Source organism: Tetrao urogallus (genome assembly GCF_951394365.1).
Source record: "Tetrao urogallus genome assembly, chromosome: 5".
NCBI classification, from domain to species: Eukaryota; Metazoa; Chordata; class Aves; order Galliformes; family Phasianidae; genus Tetrao; species Tetrao urogallus.
Window position 1 is genome coordinate 21,118,117 of NC_136818.1, and position 15,893 is coordinate 21,134,009.

General features: G+C 39.6%; 1 protein-coding gene across 1 annotated transcript in view; it reads right to left on the bottom strand.

Annotated features, from left to right (window-relative positions):
- The window catches only part of NEK7 (NIMA related kinase 7), a gene marked incomplete at both ends in the record, with an annotated part of 48,268 nt that overhangs the window by 26,395 nt on the left and 5,980 nt on the right, over positions 1-15,893 (bottom strand). The window contains 2 exons of the mRNA XM_079535805.1: positions 8,190-8,300; positions 8,849-8,911. Of these exons, the coding sequence (XP_079391931.1) occupies positions 8,190-8,300; positions 8,849-8,911 (174 nt within the window). The remainder of the gene's footprint in view (positions 1-8,189; positions 8,301-8,848; positions 8,912-15,893) is intronic.

Genomic DNA, 15,893 nt, shown 5'->3' on the forward strand with positions numbered 1-15,893 from the left:
TAAAATAAATTTCCAGTACTGAATCACTTTCATAGTCTCTGTAGTTACTGCTGAGCAGGGCTTCTTGAAACACGTACCTACATGTTTAAATCCAGCAGTATTTGTTTACGTACATTTCTCCCCAGTAAAAACCCTTGGGAAAACTGTTACTGCACGAAGAAGTGAAATTTGTGTTTGAATCATTATCTCTACCTCCTAATAAAAAGCAGTGGCGTGACACAGTAAATACAAAGGTTTCCTTTTTTCTTCATTCTACTACAATTACAGCAGACAAGTCTGAAATCTTTCCATGCTCAGCAAGTTACCTGCACAGCACAAACACTGACACTGCAAGTTTTGCAAATGAACTCAGTGAAAACCTAAAAAAAAAAAAAAAAAGAAATAAGTCTTAAAGTATTGCTCGCAGGGTATCTCAAACAGGAAGAACACTAAAATCTATTTAGTTATCACCTTTCAATTCTCCCTTCTCTCTTAAGAAAAGTCAGGGAGACATGCAATTCTGATAGATAGCAGTGGGCAAAGGCAGAGATGAAACATCCCTAGCACTTCTGCTCCAGTCAGACCTACCTGAACAGCTTCATGGCATTTGACACCAAGTTAACTTTTTATTGATGACTGATACCATCACACTCCTTGAGAAAACCACCAGCATACACAATAGCTTCAGATGTGTGCTGTGAAGGGGACTGTTGCTAAGACACAACAGTGCTGGTAGTCTCACCAGTTTAGCAGAAAATCTGCCCAATTACTGTCCCAGCGCAGACACTGACAGCAGCTCTCCCTGTGCAGCACACACTGCAGGTTACATGAAGGTGGCAAGCTGCTGCTCCCCTTCCTGCTAACTGAGCACCTGCCAGACCACCCCATAATACACACGCATGTGGAGCAGGAGCTTACCAGAAACAGACTTCCTACCTCAGCAGGGCTCTCTTTTTTTTTTTTCTTCTCTATATTTTAATAGTATTTTGAAAAACGAATGCACAGAAGTACAAAAAAAGAAAAACCAAAGTACTTTAACTCCATGTTAAAGAACATGGAGAAAATAATACATGAATATTTGAGGCTTTTCTCAATGACATAATTCCAGGAGAATGCTAATCTGTTCTCTACCATAAAACAAAAGCATGTGCTAAACAGAAATACTACAACCTGCAGTCACTTCTTAAAACTGCTCTTTGCCAATCTTAATAAATCAGTATGGTGAAAAAGAAGTACAGAAACATGCAAAAAAGAACAACTTACAGAAATACTATGTCCAATTCATGATGTCAGGCATTTGGAAATAAACACACCACACAAAAAATTAAAGCCAACATACTTTCTCCCTCTCAAGAACGTTTGCAGTTACCAGTTTTTGTGCTGTTTGGTTTTTAACCATTATTTCAGAAGACCGTTTTCTTGTTCATTCACGATACTCAGTTCATAAGCAAGTTCAACACGTCTGCAGGCTTTATTTAGTGCATCATTCAAACTCTGTTGTTAAGTCGAGAAAAAAAGCTTCCTGCTATACAACCTTGGTGCATCAAAGTAATGCAACAAACTTTGTGAAAGTTACCTTCACATATGGCCTTAAAAATGATCGCAGAATCATAGAACGGCCTGCGTTGAAAAGGAGTACACTGATCATCGAGTTTCAACCCCCCTGCTGTGTGCAGGGTCGCCAACCACCAGACCAGGCAGCCCAGAGCCACATCCAGCCTGGCCTGGAAGATGATAAAATGGTAGCATCTCTATTTTACTGATTAGAATAGGAAGAAACGAATCAAGATCAAAAGTGTTAATTACTTTTAGCACCAATCTTAAGCACCTACTTTTTGACATACTTTACACAACAGCTCAACTTCAAAGCAGTTTCTGCTCAGATCAGATGGAGCTGTGAACATTCAGTACTTATACAAAACAAACCCCAATTCTACCTTGATTATCAGAAATACAGAACAAGCAATTACAGTTCCCATCACAAAAGCAGCTCAAGCAGTTTATACAGTATCCCTTATGAACAGCAGCACCAGAGGCCACGAGAAAGAACTGCCTCTGGAAAGCATTCAACTGTATTAACCACAAAACTTCTGTTTTCCTTGAATTCCCTGACTTGGAAGCTACCACTGTAGCACAGGAGGCCGCACACAGAACTCATTACAGCACACACTGCACACAACCACAGTTCTCTCTAACAGTAGCTGCATCTGTAACACTGAATAGTGGTGCATCAAGGAAAAGCTAAACCTGTAAATTGCTGGAGCATAAAATATAGGTCATATTGTTTTCTAGCTTTGATTATTTGATTTCGCAGATTCCATGATGCTTCCTTAGGTTATATGCAATGCCCTCGATTTAAAATAAAAACAACAAACACAAAAACAACAAAAAAGCAGGCTCTTCATCACACAGCAGCTCACCAGAGTTGGCACTTTTACAGCCACAGCTAGTGTAGGAGCTGACCAAGCAACTCGCACAGCAAATATCACCCCTCAGCAGGGAACAGCTGGGCATCACCAGCAGACATTTACATTTGCCAGCAGCAGCAGAACAGCCACAGTCCTCACCTGAAGGCCCATTCTGCTCCCCAGGTGGCAGTGCAGAGCAGGCTCCTCATGCCCCCATTACATTTGGACTAACTGTAACCCCTGCACAACCTGCCACTTCTCCACATCCCTTTCTGATCTGTCTCTTCATTTCCATCTCTTCATCCCATTTTCTCCGCTGTATGCAATCACTGCTCATTCCCAGCCAGGCTCTCTGTCTGCTGACAGCTTGTTTGTATCCCCAGGGTCCTTGCCCAGCCTGTCCTACTCTCTGGAAACAGGCTACTCCTTCACTCAGCTGACTGGGTTCAACACCAGAGCCCCATTTCTCCCAATATATCACTCTTACTCCCACTGACATACTCGACAGTATCTCCCTAATGCCTTGTGCCATCATAACTGCCCAGTCTGCCTTTTCCCAAGAACTGCTCACCAGCTGCTCCCAGTTCACTTGCCTTCCCCAGTCTCAGTCTTAGTTGCTCTCTCCACTTCAGCAGAATTTGGTTGCTTTCCCAACCAACTCTCCTCTCCACCTGGTCTTTTGCCTTTCCCACGTTCAGCTCAGATTACTTTATGTTAGAAAGAATGAGTACCCTCTGAGAAACAGTGCAGTTTTAGTCTGTCCAGAACATCTGGAAAAAAGCTATTTCTGGCAAAGCAATTTCATTTCAGTCACCCATGCTATAGGTTGAAGCATTCATTCACTCAGGCGGTACGCAGTGCTGTCAGCACTAGGAGATGCAAGAGGTCTGTGCAGCTCTCCATGGAGGGACGTCACCACCTTGGCTGCTGTGACCCAGCATTTCTGCAAAGCACATACAAACTCTTCTGTAAGAATTGAATTCAGGTGAGTTTTCACGGCCATTGTGGTAAGAAAAATCCACTTCTCAAGTTTTTTTTTCAATTCTTTCTCAAGAATTGAATCACATCTGATTCAATTCACAAGGGGCTACAACATTTCAGACAAAATGCTTACTAGATTTTAAAAACAAATAAACATCACATCTGGGCAGAATCATGGATTTTTCCTTAGTCTTCAACTAAATCACACTTTCTGGAAACACAGTCAGCTGGCATGGAACATTTTGGTATGAACTTGTTTTTGATTTGTCAGAACGAAACATGTTCGCACACAGCTGGGTGGGCAGCACAATGCTGCAGCAGGAGCACTGCCACCCAAACTACACTGAAAACAGCACTGTTGTCCCACCAGCCTGCCAAACATAGAGGCCAACCATCTCCTACAACTGCTGCAACTGCCAATCAATACTCTGTATAAACAAGCAACAGCCAACCCATCTAGTCAGTTAGTAGCTGACAGTCTCCTGAGACACTAGGTCGTGCCCTGGGCAGAGGTAACAGCTGATCTGCTTTGTTCTGACCCTGCATCACTTCCTTCCACAACTGCTATCCCAGCTTTACGCTCCCCTAAATCCTCCAATTAGCACAGCAAAAGAGATTTATCACTTTTGCAATTAAGAAAAAAAAAAAAAAAAAAATCAACTTATCACTAGCATGTGCTATCAGCATTCCCCATCACCTCACCCTGGTAACCACACACCATACAGCATTCATGGTTGCAGTCATGGGGATTTGCAGCAGCTTCACGTTAGCAACATCAGCACTCTGGGCTGACAGAGCTGTCCGTGACTGAAGCAGCAATTCTGCTCCTCTTGAAATGAAAGCTGGCCCATAATGCTGTACAAGCAAAGTAACAGACCAGCTCTGCTCTGAATTGTACCAAAAAGCCTGAGGTACGCCCTTAACACTGCAAATATGCTCCAAAACAGTTCATTCCCGATATATTTTGGCATGGGGAGAGGTGGAAAGGTGTGCATCCCAGGAGAGAACCTGCCTGATGCAATTTCACATAGCAAAGACCAAAATAACCGGAACAGGTGAAACGTCAAAATGATAATCAGCAAGACAAATAAAAAAGTCTAAACACAGATGAAGCTACGGCAACTCCACAAGCAGCAATTCAGACGTGCTACCTACGACTGTCACTGTTTTGATTGTCCTATTAAATATATAAATGCACACACACACCTTTGGTCAAGGACAAAGAACACGCTGCCTCCAACTACAGAAACCTGAGAAATCAGTATGGAGCTCATACTGTTTTAAAGAATTTTATTATGTTTTAAAATATTTGTTTATTTTATTTAGATAGCAATGTTTATTTTATTTAAATGTTCCATGGAAAAAAATACAACTGAATAATGGGTGAAGCGCACAGGTGACATTCGGTAGAATTCCATTTCTTTCTATTTCGTAAGAAAGCTGCTAATGTTTTCAGCTTTTTAGATGAAAGCTTTCATGCTTGTTCCCAAAACATGATTAACTTCCTGAAGATCAGAATAACATATTCAGTTACAAGTTTGCTTTTTTTTTTTTTTCTGGAGCACTAAGATTTTTTGCCAGAAAATAGCTAAAAATTTCTACAAAAGGGAAGCAGAGCTGAAAGTTCTTTACTTAAATTCTAAATAAAATATCCTAATTATTCTTCAATATTGTTCAAGTGCTATCATTTTAGCATCATCAGCACAGACTTTGCTCCCCAGTTCTGGTTATGTTTTTATTTATTTTCTACTGATATATTCTGATACTGATACATTCTGATATATTTCCTTGGCTAATGTCATTAGGCTCTTTTTTTTTTTTTAATGGTATTTTCCTTACCCAATATATACCAGCTGTTTTTTTAGTGGTTTCAAATTTATTTTTTCTTAAGTCCACAGTTTCACCTCCACAAAACAACCCTGTCACTGTGCTGTGCAGTCACTAACAGAACAGGAGATCAAGCCCCAAAGCTGCCTTACAACTTATTTTATATCACAACAAGAGGTGATGTTACATGGTAATACCAGGACTGTGACTACCCTTAACTCTGGGAGCAGTGTTATCTTAAGATTGCCACACTCCCCAGTAGAGATCACAGGCACTGACAGTCAGTAGACTGCAAGGAAGTGGAAGCAGACACAGCATTACTAATTACTTACTTTTAAAATCTTCAGTGCAACGCTATCCAGCAGTCAATCTTACAGACACAGAAGATCGGGACTTCTTCCTCCTTTCACCCTGCCTACACAAGGCTTGCTTAGCTTAGAGCCGTGTAAGTTTCAGTGCAATACCAATGCTAAGACAAAAAACTGTTTTCCAAACTGACAGGATTTGATTTTCTTCCCATGTTACTAACATGACATGTTCAAGAATGTGGCCATTAAAAACTAAGATAAAAAAACTCTCACTTTTGGACCTTCTACTTTTGAGAAGAGAGGCTGTACAGAAATGCATCTGTGTGAAAATGAGAGCAGGGTGATAAAGCGAAGCTCTTACTGAATTCCTGGATTAAATCAGAGTGGGGGGAGGAGGTAGAGGGAGAAAAGCGAATGTTCATGTGATGCTCCTTATTTCATGATGAGATTTGTAAATGCCAATGCAGAGGTGTTTTTTTCCCTCCTCCATACATCAAATTCTATGAATTCTATTAGAATCCATTATTGGTCCCCAGTATGAATGCATCAAGTGATTTTCCTCAGTTGTCTACTCAATGGGGACAAAGAGAGTATTATTTACAGGTAACAAGAGGGACAGTACAAAAGCTGGACTGGGAGGACTTAGTTCATTAAGGGAAGAACTAAAGAATTCATTAAGGTGCCCTGTGAGCCACCACAGCTTTGCAAGCATTCTCTGATGTGCCAATAATGTAATAACAAATACCCAAGTAAACCAGTTAAGTAGTTTTCCTCATGTTAACACTAGTTTCAGTGTCATTCAAGCCACGGTCATTTACAATTATAAAAAACATGTTCCACCCCTGTTTCTACAAATCACACAGCAGCCAAATACCCAAACATTCCTCTGGGGGTGCCTCTACATCCTCTTGCAAACTTAGAGCAGCAGTCTAGCAATACTGGAAACCGAAGCACGGCTTGCTTGCTTAATAACACAACATATTTACTTTAGTAACATGACAGGCAGACATTATGCTAGAAAGTTTTCCACATCATTACCTATTATTTATTTCTCGGGCAATTTTCACAATATTTTGTTCAAAAGACATTGTAACTGAAGCCCCCACACTTACATTGATATCATCCAAACAGTCTACCAATTCATTTTCTCCATAAGCAATATGAAGACTGAGCGCATTGTGACACCTCATACATATTTAATAATTGCCTGATAGGTTGTCATTAACATCAAACAGCAATCTAAGTTTGCTACATTAAACATGATCCTTGTGTTAAGAGGACAATCACAAACTGCCTCCAAGATCGAGCCGGTACGAAATACCCACTGACTTGGACAAGGGGTAATGAGGCCAACCGCACTGGAGGAGACATTATTCACACACTGGATTTAAACAAAAAAAAAAATAAAGTGAAGGGGGAGAAAAAGCTTCAATGGGTCATAAGACCAGACATGCCATAAGGCAATCTCTCATGGAATACTCATATTAATAACTGCTGTGTCAAAACTGAACATTCAAAAGACAGACAAACCTGCCTTTATGTTTTATGAAATGTAACCCCACAAAATTAATAATTCATGAGACAAAGAAAAATATCAGATTCGTATACATATGAATACATATATATATATAAACAGAATACTGTCAACCTGTTTAGAACCAAATTTTGAGTGTCCCACTGTACAGCTATCAATCTAGAAGACAACACTCTTCCAGAGTTCACAGAAAAAGAAATCAGCATGTAAGTCATTAAGAAAGAAAATAACATTCTCCCTTCATGTAGGTTCTCAATGAAACAGGAGAACACTGCCTTGTACCCAGATGTTGCTGAGAGAATAGTAACTGACTGCTGTTATTCGTTCCCAGTGTTACGCTGTGTTGACAACAATAATGCTGGTATACTTTCTTGTGTGTGCACCAAGGGAACACAGTAAAACTGAGACTCAAAGGAAAAAGGGTAGGGAAGCAGGGGAGATGATTTTTAGATGACAATCAGATAAAAAAAGCTGGTTAAAACTTAATGTAAGTTTCAGCACATGAAGTTCAAACAACTTGGATAAACATTCTCAATCAGCCAGTGCTTAAGTAGAACAGAATAAAGCTCTTAACCCATAATCCACAGCCACTACACATGATTTCAAGCAAATCATGAAATACATTTTCAAAACATTCGTTAGTCTCAAGATAAGTACTTAAGAAGACCTAAAAAATGATGTGGCCATTTCCATTTCAATCATTATTTTATTTGCTGAAGTGATTGGCAGTTAGAGCTGAAGATAAAGAAGCAACTACTTACTCCTTTTGACACCAGCCTTTTCTGCTTTCACGGCCATTATGAAGTACAGAAAAATGCAACTGTGCCAGAAATCAGGAAAGGCATCAAAATGTACTGCTCAGAAAGGTGGTGACAGTGCTTTTCTTTAGGTTTTTCCTCTCCCCAGCTATAAGTGAAGTCTAGTTACCTGCACTTACATTGTGAGCAGCAGTGTTAAAAAAAACATACTTCCAAGCAAATCAATATAGGGTATGCACAAAAAAAAAAACCAACAAAGGTCAGAATAACACTCCACTTTTCTCCACATTTCCTGCTATTTTAACCACATTCAACCCAGCAATGATCAGACAAAGAACAACCAAAGAAGTTCAGTATTAGTAAATTTTAGTAATTAAAAAAAGTTAATTCTTACCTTTATCATTCTTGAGAGATCCCCAGCATCAGCTAATTCCAACACTATGTTCAGTTCGTTGTCTTCAATGAATGATGCATAGTACTTAATTACATTTGGATGATTCAGTTGCTAAGAAAGCAGATTTATAACGCACATCTTAGTGCCATGTCTTATCTCTTATGAATCTAACATTCTTATTTAGGCAAAAAAAAAAAAAAAAACAAACCACCTAAAATTTACTACAGTAAGACATTTGTGCTTATAAGAAGCATTGACAGATAGGCACTTTGCAAGAACATGCAAGACTGCAAGAACACTGTGGCCATTTTAGGTTGACGTCGCACTGAAAGAAAAACAGCTTCTTTAATTGCATCAATGCAACAGCATGCTAAAGTCACCTGAAACAGTCATTTTTTAAAAATCACTATGCACAAAACACTTATCTAGAATATTGTAATTTTAGTAATGTCTACTTGAGAAGTTACATCATTTTCTTGGATTCACTTCTCAGTGTTAACTCTCAAAGCAATTAAAGATTCCTGAAGTGAGACTTATAAAAGCTCTACGTAAGTAGCAGTGGACACTTTCAAATATATCTGTGGGGAAAAAAAAAAAAAAAAAAAAATGTACTTCAATGATAGCTGCAATTTTTTATTATTTTAAAACAAATCTTTTACCTTTAGAAGATCTATTTCTTTGATGCAGTCAGCACGGGCTTTGGCATCCATTAAATCAAATATCTGTGCATAAGAGATGAAATAAATTCATCAACTGATTAAATAGGACACTGAGTGATTTTTTTTCTTTTTGTTTTAACTCACAGCATCTACACAGCAGCTCAAGTTACGCGCTCCATACATGACAAAAGGTAATACTGTAATCAGAAATACTCTTAATGCTCTTTGCGCAATTGCTAACATTGCACTCCCCAAGTACTGATTTGCTGTTCTACCAATTCTTGCAGCCCCACTGTAGGAAACAGGTACATTGAAAGTACAAGTTTCCTGCCAGCTTAGCTGCCACCTCTACTCATCTGTTCAAATACATGGAAATAATTCAGCACCTATCCTTCAAGTCAGTTCTAATCCAGATGTCAGCTTCCTCTCCCATACCTCCCACACTATCATCAGAAACTGATTCTTTCTAAGGTTGAGCTTGCCCTTCTTCCCTAGTCGCTCGCTACAGCCTTCTGTCTCCATTTTAAAGACAGCATTCACTTCTGTTCCCTCAGGATCAAAACTTCACTGTCACCTCTGATTCCTTCTCTTCCATTTCTTGCCCTTCAGCAAAGGAAGAAGTGATTTGAGTTCTGTAATTTGTTTACTACAGCGCTTTTTTCTAAACCCTTATCTGTCACCTTGACTCTTACAGCCTTTTACAGTTCAGCATCTCTGTTCTTCATTTTTTTCCCCACCTCCCATCTGCTCCAAATTACTTGGCAATCAATCTCATCTTTACTGAACAGTAAATTGTGAACAAAAGTGAACAAAAATTTAAATTAACTTAACTGTGCAGGAGGTAATTTTTTTCCTGGCCATTAAGAATCCTTATGCACATTCTAGTGCTTACCTTCTATCTTCACACCTGAAAACTTCCATGTAATAACTCACAACTAATCCCAGATACAAAGACGCAGACTAACAGTCCTTTGAGTACACAACACCCACACAAAAGCGCTACTGAAATGCCAAACCTGGAGATGGAAAAGAAGAAACAGGAGAGAAGAAAAGAAAACTACCAAGTGAGAAAGCGAATAAAAAAAATCTCACAACTACTTGTATCCTGACACCAGGACAGCGGGTAATAAACATACTGAGCTGCATGTAACTAGAGCTCCTCCTCAAGGAGGAGGTTCTGGAGGCCATAACAGAAACAGCAGGATAAGTCACAGGAAAGCAATGCTAACACTAAGAAATAAAGCAACTTCAGATGTAACAGGAAAGAGTAATGTATATGAAGCTATAGGTACAAGTATTAGAAGATAAACAACACATGGAAAAGACAGCAGAGTTTACTTATTAAGGTCGGGATCACATCTAGCCAAAGAGATGAAATCGTCTGCATCTGCTATAGATCTCAACTCTGAATAAAAAAACATCACCTTTTAATCATTTTGAAATATGCCAACAATCCTACCATTTGCTACAGTTGTGAAGGACTGTAATAACTTTCCTAGGAAGCTTGTAAATACTAGAGAAACGTGTGACCCTCTAGTGACCCTCATTAACAGTGGGTCACTGGGAAGGCATGAGATCATAAATGGCTTTCCCAGCAAACTAAGAGACTAGCAAAAGGAAAAATGCACACGTCTCTCCTCAAAACAATCCATTAAAGCATACTGGGTAGCAGGGGACGTAAAAGAGGATCAGTACAGGTGCATGTCTTGAAGTTTCACATGGAGCACTGGAACAGGCTGCCAAGGGAGGTTGTGGAGCCTCCTTCTCTGGAGATATTCAAGACTCGCCTGGACGCCTACCTCTGTGACCTGGTTTAGGGAACCTGCTTTGGCACGGGGGTTGGTCTCGATGATCTCTAGAGGTCCCTTCCAACCCCTACAATTCTGTGATTCTGTTGGCTAAGTTCTAGATACTGAGTTAAGAACATATCTTATGAATGATGGAGGGATCCAGATGTGGGCATGGAGAACTCCAACACACTGGGGAGCCCTAATCAAAGCTGCAAACAGAATTTGGGACTGAAAACTGTACACAGTATCTACTCATAATGCTTAGAGGAATTATTCAAAGCACAATTTCAAAATTGAAAACCCAAAGATTGTCACTGTGTGAAGAAAAAAGAAAGAAAAAAGGTAGTCTGCATCCACTAACGCTCTCTCGAGAAAACTCAATTCCTCACTCAATTCCTTATCTGACATTTCTGCTCCTTTTACCATGAGCGTGCTTCATAAACTCTTTTCAGGGTGCAGAGTATTTCTAAGTAATCAAGCATCAATATTCTCTACTAAGTTTGCTTTGGAAACACACTTCAATTTACTGTTCATGAATGTAGGATAACCAGCTCTATGCCAAACCTCTACATGTTGCTATTCAACATTCCAAGCCCAGACATAACCCCAAAGGACTATAAGAATCACCTTCTAGAAATGCAGAAATCCGACTGCAAAGATATTAACTTCCTCCAATGAAGAGACTAAGAACAAAAACCAAGCAAACAAACAAACAAACAACCACCATGAGTCAGGTTAGCTCAAGAGAAGCTTCATGTGAGCAAAACAAAAACTCTCTGCACTTCAACATCAGAAGGTAATTCAGCACTGAAGAACATCTCACACCAGAAAACAGAAGCCCCAGTGAAAGAGGTTAAAAGCTTCAGAACATCCTTTCAAGCACAAGTCAAAACTAACATGAGGCACCTGGTAGGAGTCAGAGCACCTGTTCTACAGGAATTGCAGGAGACAGATTACCACACAGGTATCACTTCTCTCAGCTCTAACTTATTTTCTCTCTTTTAGCTATAGCAGCACACACCCAGCAGGCAAGTGACTGGTCTTCCCTGTACCTGCACTGTTACAGCCAGGTGACAGATTTGCACAACAAAGATCTAACAAAATTAAAGTGATTAATCTTTGGGACCATCAAAAAGCATTAATGACAGGCAGCCTGGAAGCATCCAGCACAGTGCAGTGGAGACGTGCTGAGGAGGAAGGAGCTGTCAGCCATCCTCCTCCCAGCAAGGAGCTCTGGGCACTTGTGGTGGAGGTCTTTGAGGAGGTTTGCACAGGACTGCTGGGAGCCAGCAGTAATTACTGTAGTAATTACGCAGTGCTCACACATGTAGTCTAGCTGGTCAGTAATAAATCCTGCTGCATCCTGATTAGATTATCAGGGCATTTGTTAGGCTAACAATAAATACTAGCTCTTGACTTCACTGACAACATCAGCATTAGCATAACTAAGGCTATAGGTGCGTTCTCACTAGTTTGTACAAACAGCACAAAGTGTAACCACAACGGTACCTGGAATTTGTATTATTTTAACCTCATTTTAATTTTCAAGGACTATGGTAAGATTAACATTTCTACAAAGTAACTAACTGTTTGCTGTGGAAAACCTATTAAATACAACTTCTGCATATTAATATTTTTCCAATGCATCAGCTTTCACAAGGCATCATCAAAATGTCATTATGACAAGGGCTGTACCCTATTTAGCAATTCCTGAAAGCACTTCAGCAAACAGAGCTGGAGCAATGCGAGAGGACCTCTTCAAGCCCTCACCAAAACCGTTCCTTCCACATTCTAGAAGCATCAGCAGTAAGCGCTGTCAGGAGATCCCAGTACTTACAGAACCACTCGTGATCTATTTTAAGGCACAGAACACAAACTGTTCCCTAGGCAGATGTGTAAACTAAACAAGGCGGCTGCTATACGTGCAATCAGCTTCCTGAGTCCACTTCTTGCATGCAGGCTGACATACGCCCCTACTGCTGCTCAAAGCTCTGTGCAAGGAGAAGGTTTCACAACAGCCACAAGAGAAAACATCAAGCCTTAGCTTCTAAGTGCAGACTGTATTTGCTCGATCATCAACTACCAATTTAACTCAACTTCTCAAGTAAAAATGAATGTGTCAGTGTCAATTTCAAATAGCACCACTTTCAAAACACGATAAGATGGGAGCCTACTTCACCCCCCCGCTCTGGAAGAGGAATGCTTGCTCCTCCATCACTTCTGCAAGAAACCCTCTCCAGTACTAAGAAAGGGATTTTTAGCCTCACTGTTTAAATGACTACTTAACCCATTTGTATCAAGTTTGATTTAAAATAGAAATACCTTAAAAGTATTTCTAAAGCAAAACACAAACATCTCTGCTGCAACATAAACCTACAGACAAACAAGCAAAATAAAGACTCAAATGCACATAAATATTAAGAGAGAATACTGAACATCAACAACGAGCATTACAGTATTTTGCCACTGCTGTGCTGAGACAATAGTGCTCCATAAAGTGTGAAATTACAAGTGCTTTCCTAAGATTAATTATCTCTAATTCAGGCCTGGAGTAGCAATCCACTGACAAGGCACAATGAATAATGAATGTTAGGCGCTGGATAAAAGGATGCATTGTTTACACCTCTAACATAGAAGTCTCCAATTTTTGAATGAAAGGGAAGAGAAGGCGGAACAGCGTAGGCAGAAACGAGACGAATCTGCAATTCTGTTGAAACTCAGTTTCAGGAGATATTCTGAGTAGCTAAAGTTTATTTTTAAAAATACCACATTGAGCAAATATAACCTTACAGTCACTGCCCAGACATTTACATTCTTAAAATACACTATTTTAAGCAGTTTGTATTTAAGTTCATGCTAGTTTCACAGTTCACATCCCCATACAGCAAAACCAACTGTTCATCCACAGACCTGCCTGTATCGTAATGTACTGACCAATCACCAAGAGAACTGATATGCCATTCTAAGGACAGAGGCTTAGTCAAACAGCAAAGGAAGGGGGAGACTAGCAAAGGTCTACAGACACACAGACCCTTCCAATAGGGCTGAAATAGCTGGAGCATCTTACTAGGACCAATACCACTGAGAAGGATTGTCAAAAAAGTTAGTCCAGCCTAACACCCTTGAAGGAGAAGGTGGTATGTCAAGCAGTAGGGAAAATCTAAGTGGAAAAGGTAATCATTTTAACTGATCAAGATCTTATCCTGTGGGACAAAGACTGCGTTTATAATGTGCCATAGAACCCATCATCTCCTCGCTGACTCCCATTTTTGGCATTCTGTAGCATTCTAAAATTTCATTTCCAGCCTTGGCTCTTGAGTATTTTTTGTAGGCTCCTGGCTAGAATGAAGACAAAAAGATCAGAGATAAAGCAAGTATATCTGTAGAACACTGCCTGTAGAACATCATCTGTAAATCACTGATAGCTGAGTATGTTTTGTCCCTCAAGAACAAGATTTCTTCCAGAACCTAGCAGTTGCTTCCTTCCCTAAGGGACAGCTGGAGTTCTTAGTGCCCACAATGTAGCTCTAACAATTCTCTGGTCAGGATTATTTACAGTAGTAGTAAACACATGCTGCTTCCCCATCAGGCGTGGCCTGTTCAGTCCACTTCAAACATCAGGCTGGAAAGTTACCAAGAAGCTCTTCAAATTTAGACTGTTGCATTCAAAATCTTCCATGTGGCTGATCTTCACCAATTTCTGTTTGGTTCAAATTATTACTTAAACATTAAAGAAAGTGAAGCAATAAAGATTTGTCTTGTAATTCTAGTTTTACTTTGGTAATACTTCAACAGCATCTCAAAAACAGGGATCCATTGAAAAAGACAGAACCGGATTACTATATAAACCATCTCCTAATTACGAAGAGGCCAAGAACACACCAAGAAATGAAACACAAAACAGTACAACCAGAAGAAAACACAACATTTTATGTTTTCTTTTTAAGTTAATAGAAAGCAATTGCAAGTTCAACAGTTTTCACACTGCTACAGAATCAGCTGAAAACCAAACCAAGAATACTATTGCTCCGTAGCATCTGGACTCAGAAGCAACAACGAATTCAGTGAGAGTGGTTTCTGTCACCATCTGCTTGTCCTTTCTCCCACAGCACATTACCACCGCATGCTTCTGCACACACAGAGTTCTACAAATATCCGTTTCATAGATTAACATTTATATAACATTAATATAACATTTATCAACATTGTGCATATTGCAGCCAAATAAAATTTTAGTAGCAGAAAATAAACATTCTTGTTGGAAAGCTTCATTAAAAATAAATAAATAATAATCAAAATTGGCAGTCTTATTGGAACAAATAGCATCCTGAGATCCAGTAACTCTAAAGCTAAGTGTAAGTTAGAGCAGAGCTTGTGGGCAAAGACAAACAGAGAACCACAGAAAGGGATTAACTATAGACTCAGCCTTGCCAGGAAAATGATGCAGGGTTGGAGGTGTAAGACTTGCAAAGTCAGAAATGCAGGCACGCAGTACTTAAGATGTGAGATGAAAAAGGAAGAAGAATGGGAAAAGTAGAAGAAAGCCCAGATCTCCATCTGGTTTTTGTTTGTTTGCTTTTCTAAACACAAACTTAAAGGATTTAAGAGATATTGTCTCAATGGGGGAAAGTGGAAAAACCAAGCACAGGTCTAAAATACAGAGAAACAGAGTATGTCTCTCCTGATGAAAATAAGTTCTACTTTTCCCACTTGGTCTATACTAAGCTTTCATTAATGAAACACCAAACAAAGTGGTGTTTTAATTTTAAATAAGTGACTGAAATTTAAAGCATCATCATCATAGAGTAGACTGAGAGGAAATCCTCTAAAAAGCAATCACTTCTCACTAGAACTTCTATTAAAAACACATTTCATAACGAATTGACAGCGATTACCTAAAATAGCATTTCTAGGAAAATCTTAAGGAAAGCCACAGAAGCAGAGTAACAAGTTGGTCTCCTGTCCAAATAGAACCCCTTTAGATACCAACTACACAAGCCAACACAGCCATGCCAAACAATCAGTGACACATCTGACCTATCACCAAACATTTGAACTGCTGGTAACAATTCAAGATATGGTTAATATTTATTTTGCTTCCCCCTACAGGATACCCAAATCACACCTTCCATTCAAATAACTGTCTTCTACATGGACCCAGCCCTTATATGGAAAGTGATTTTACAGATCACATGGCATCAGCCCTCCTGATGTGCACTATTCAGGAACATTCACAGGATGCAGTCTGAAGGAAG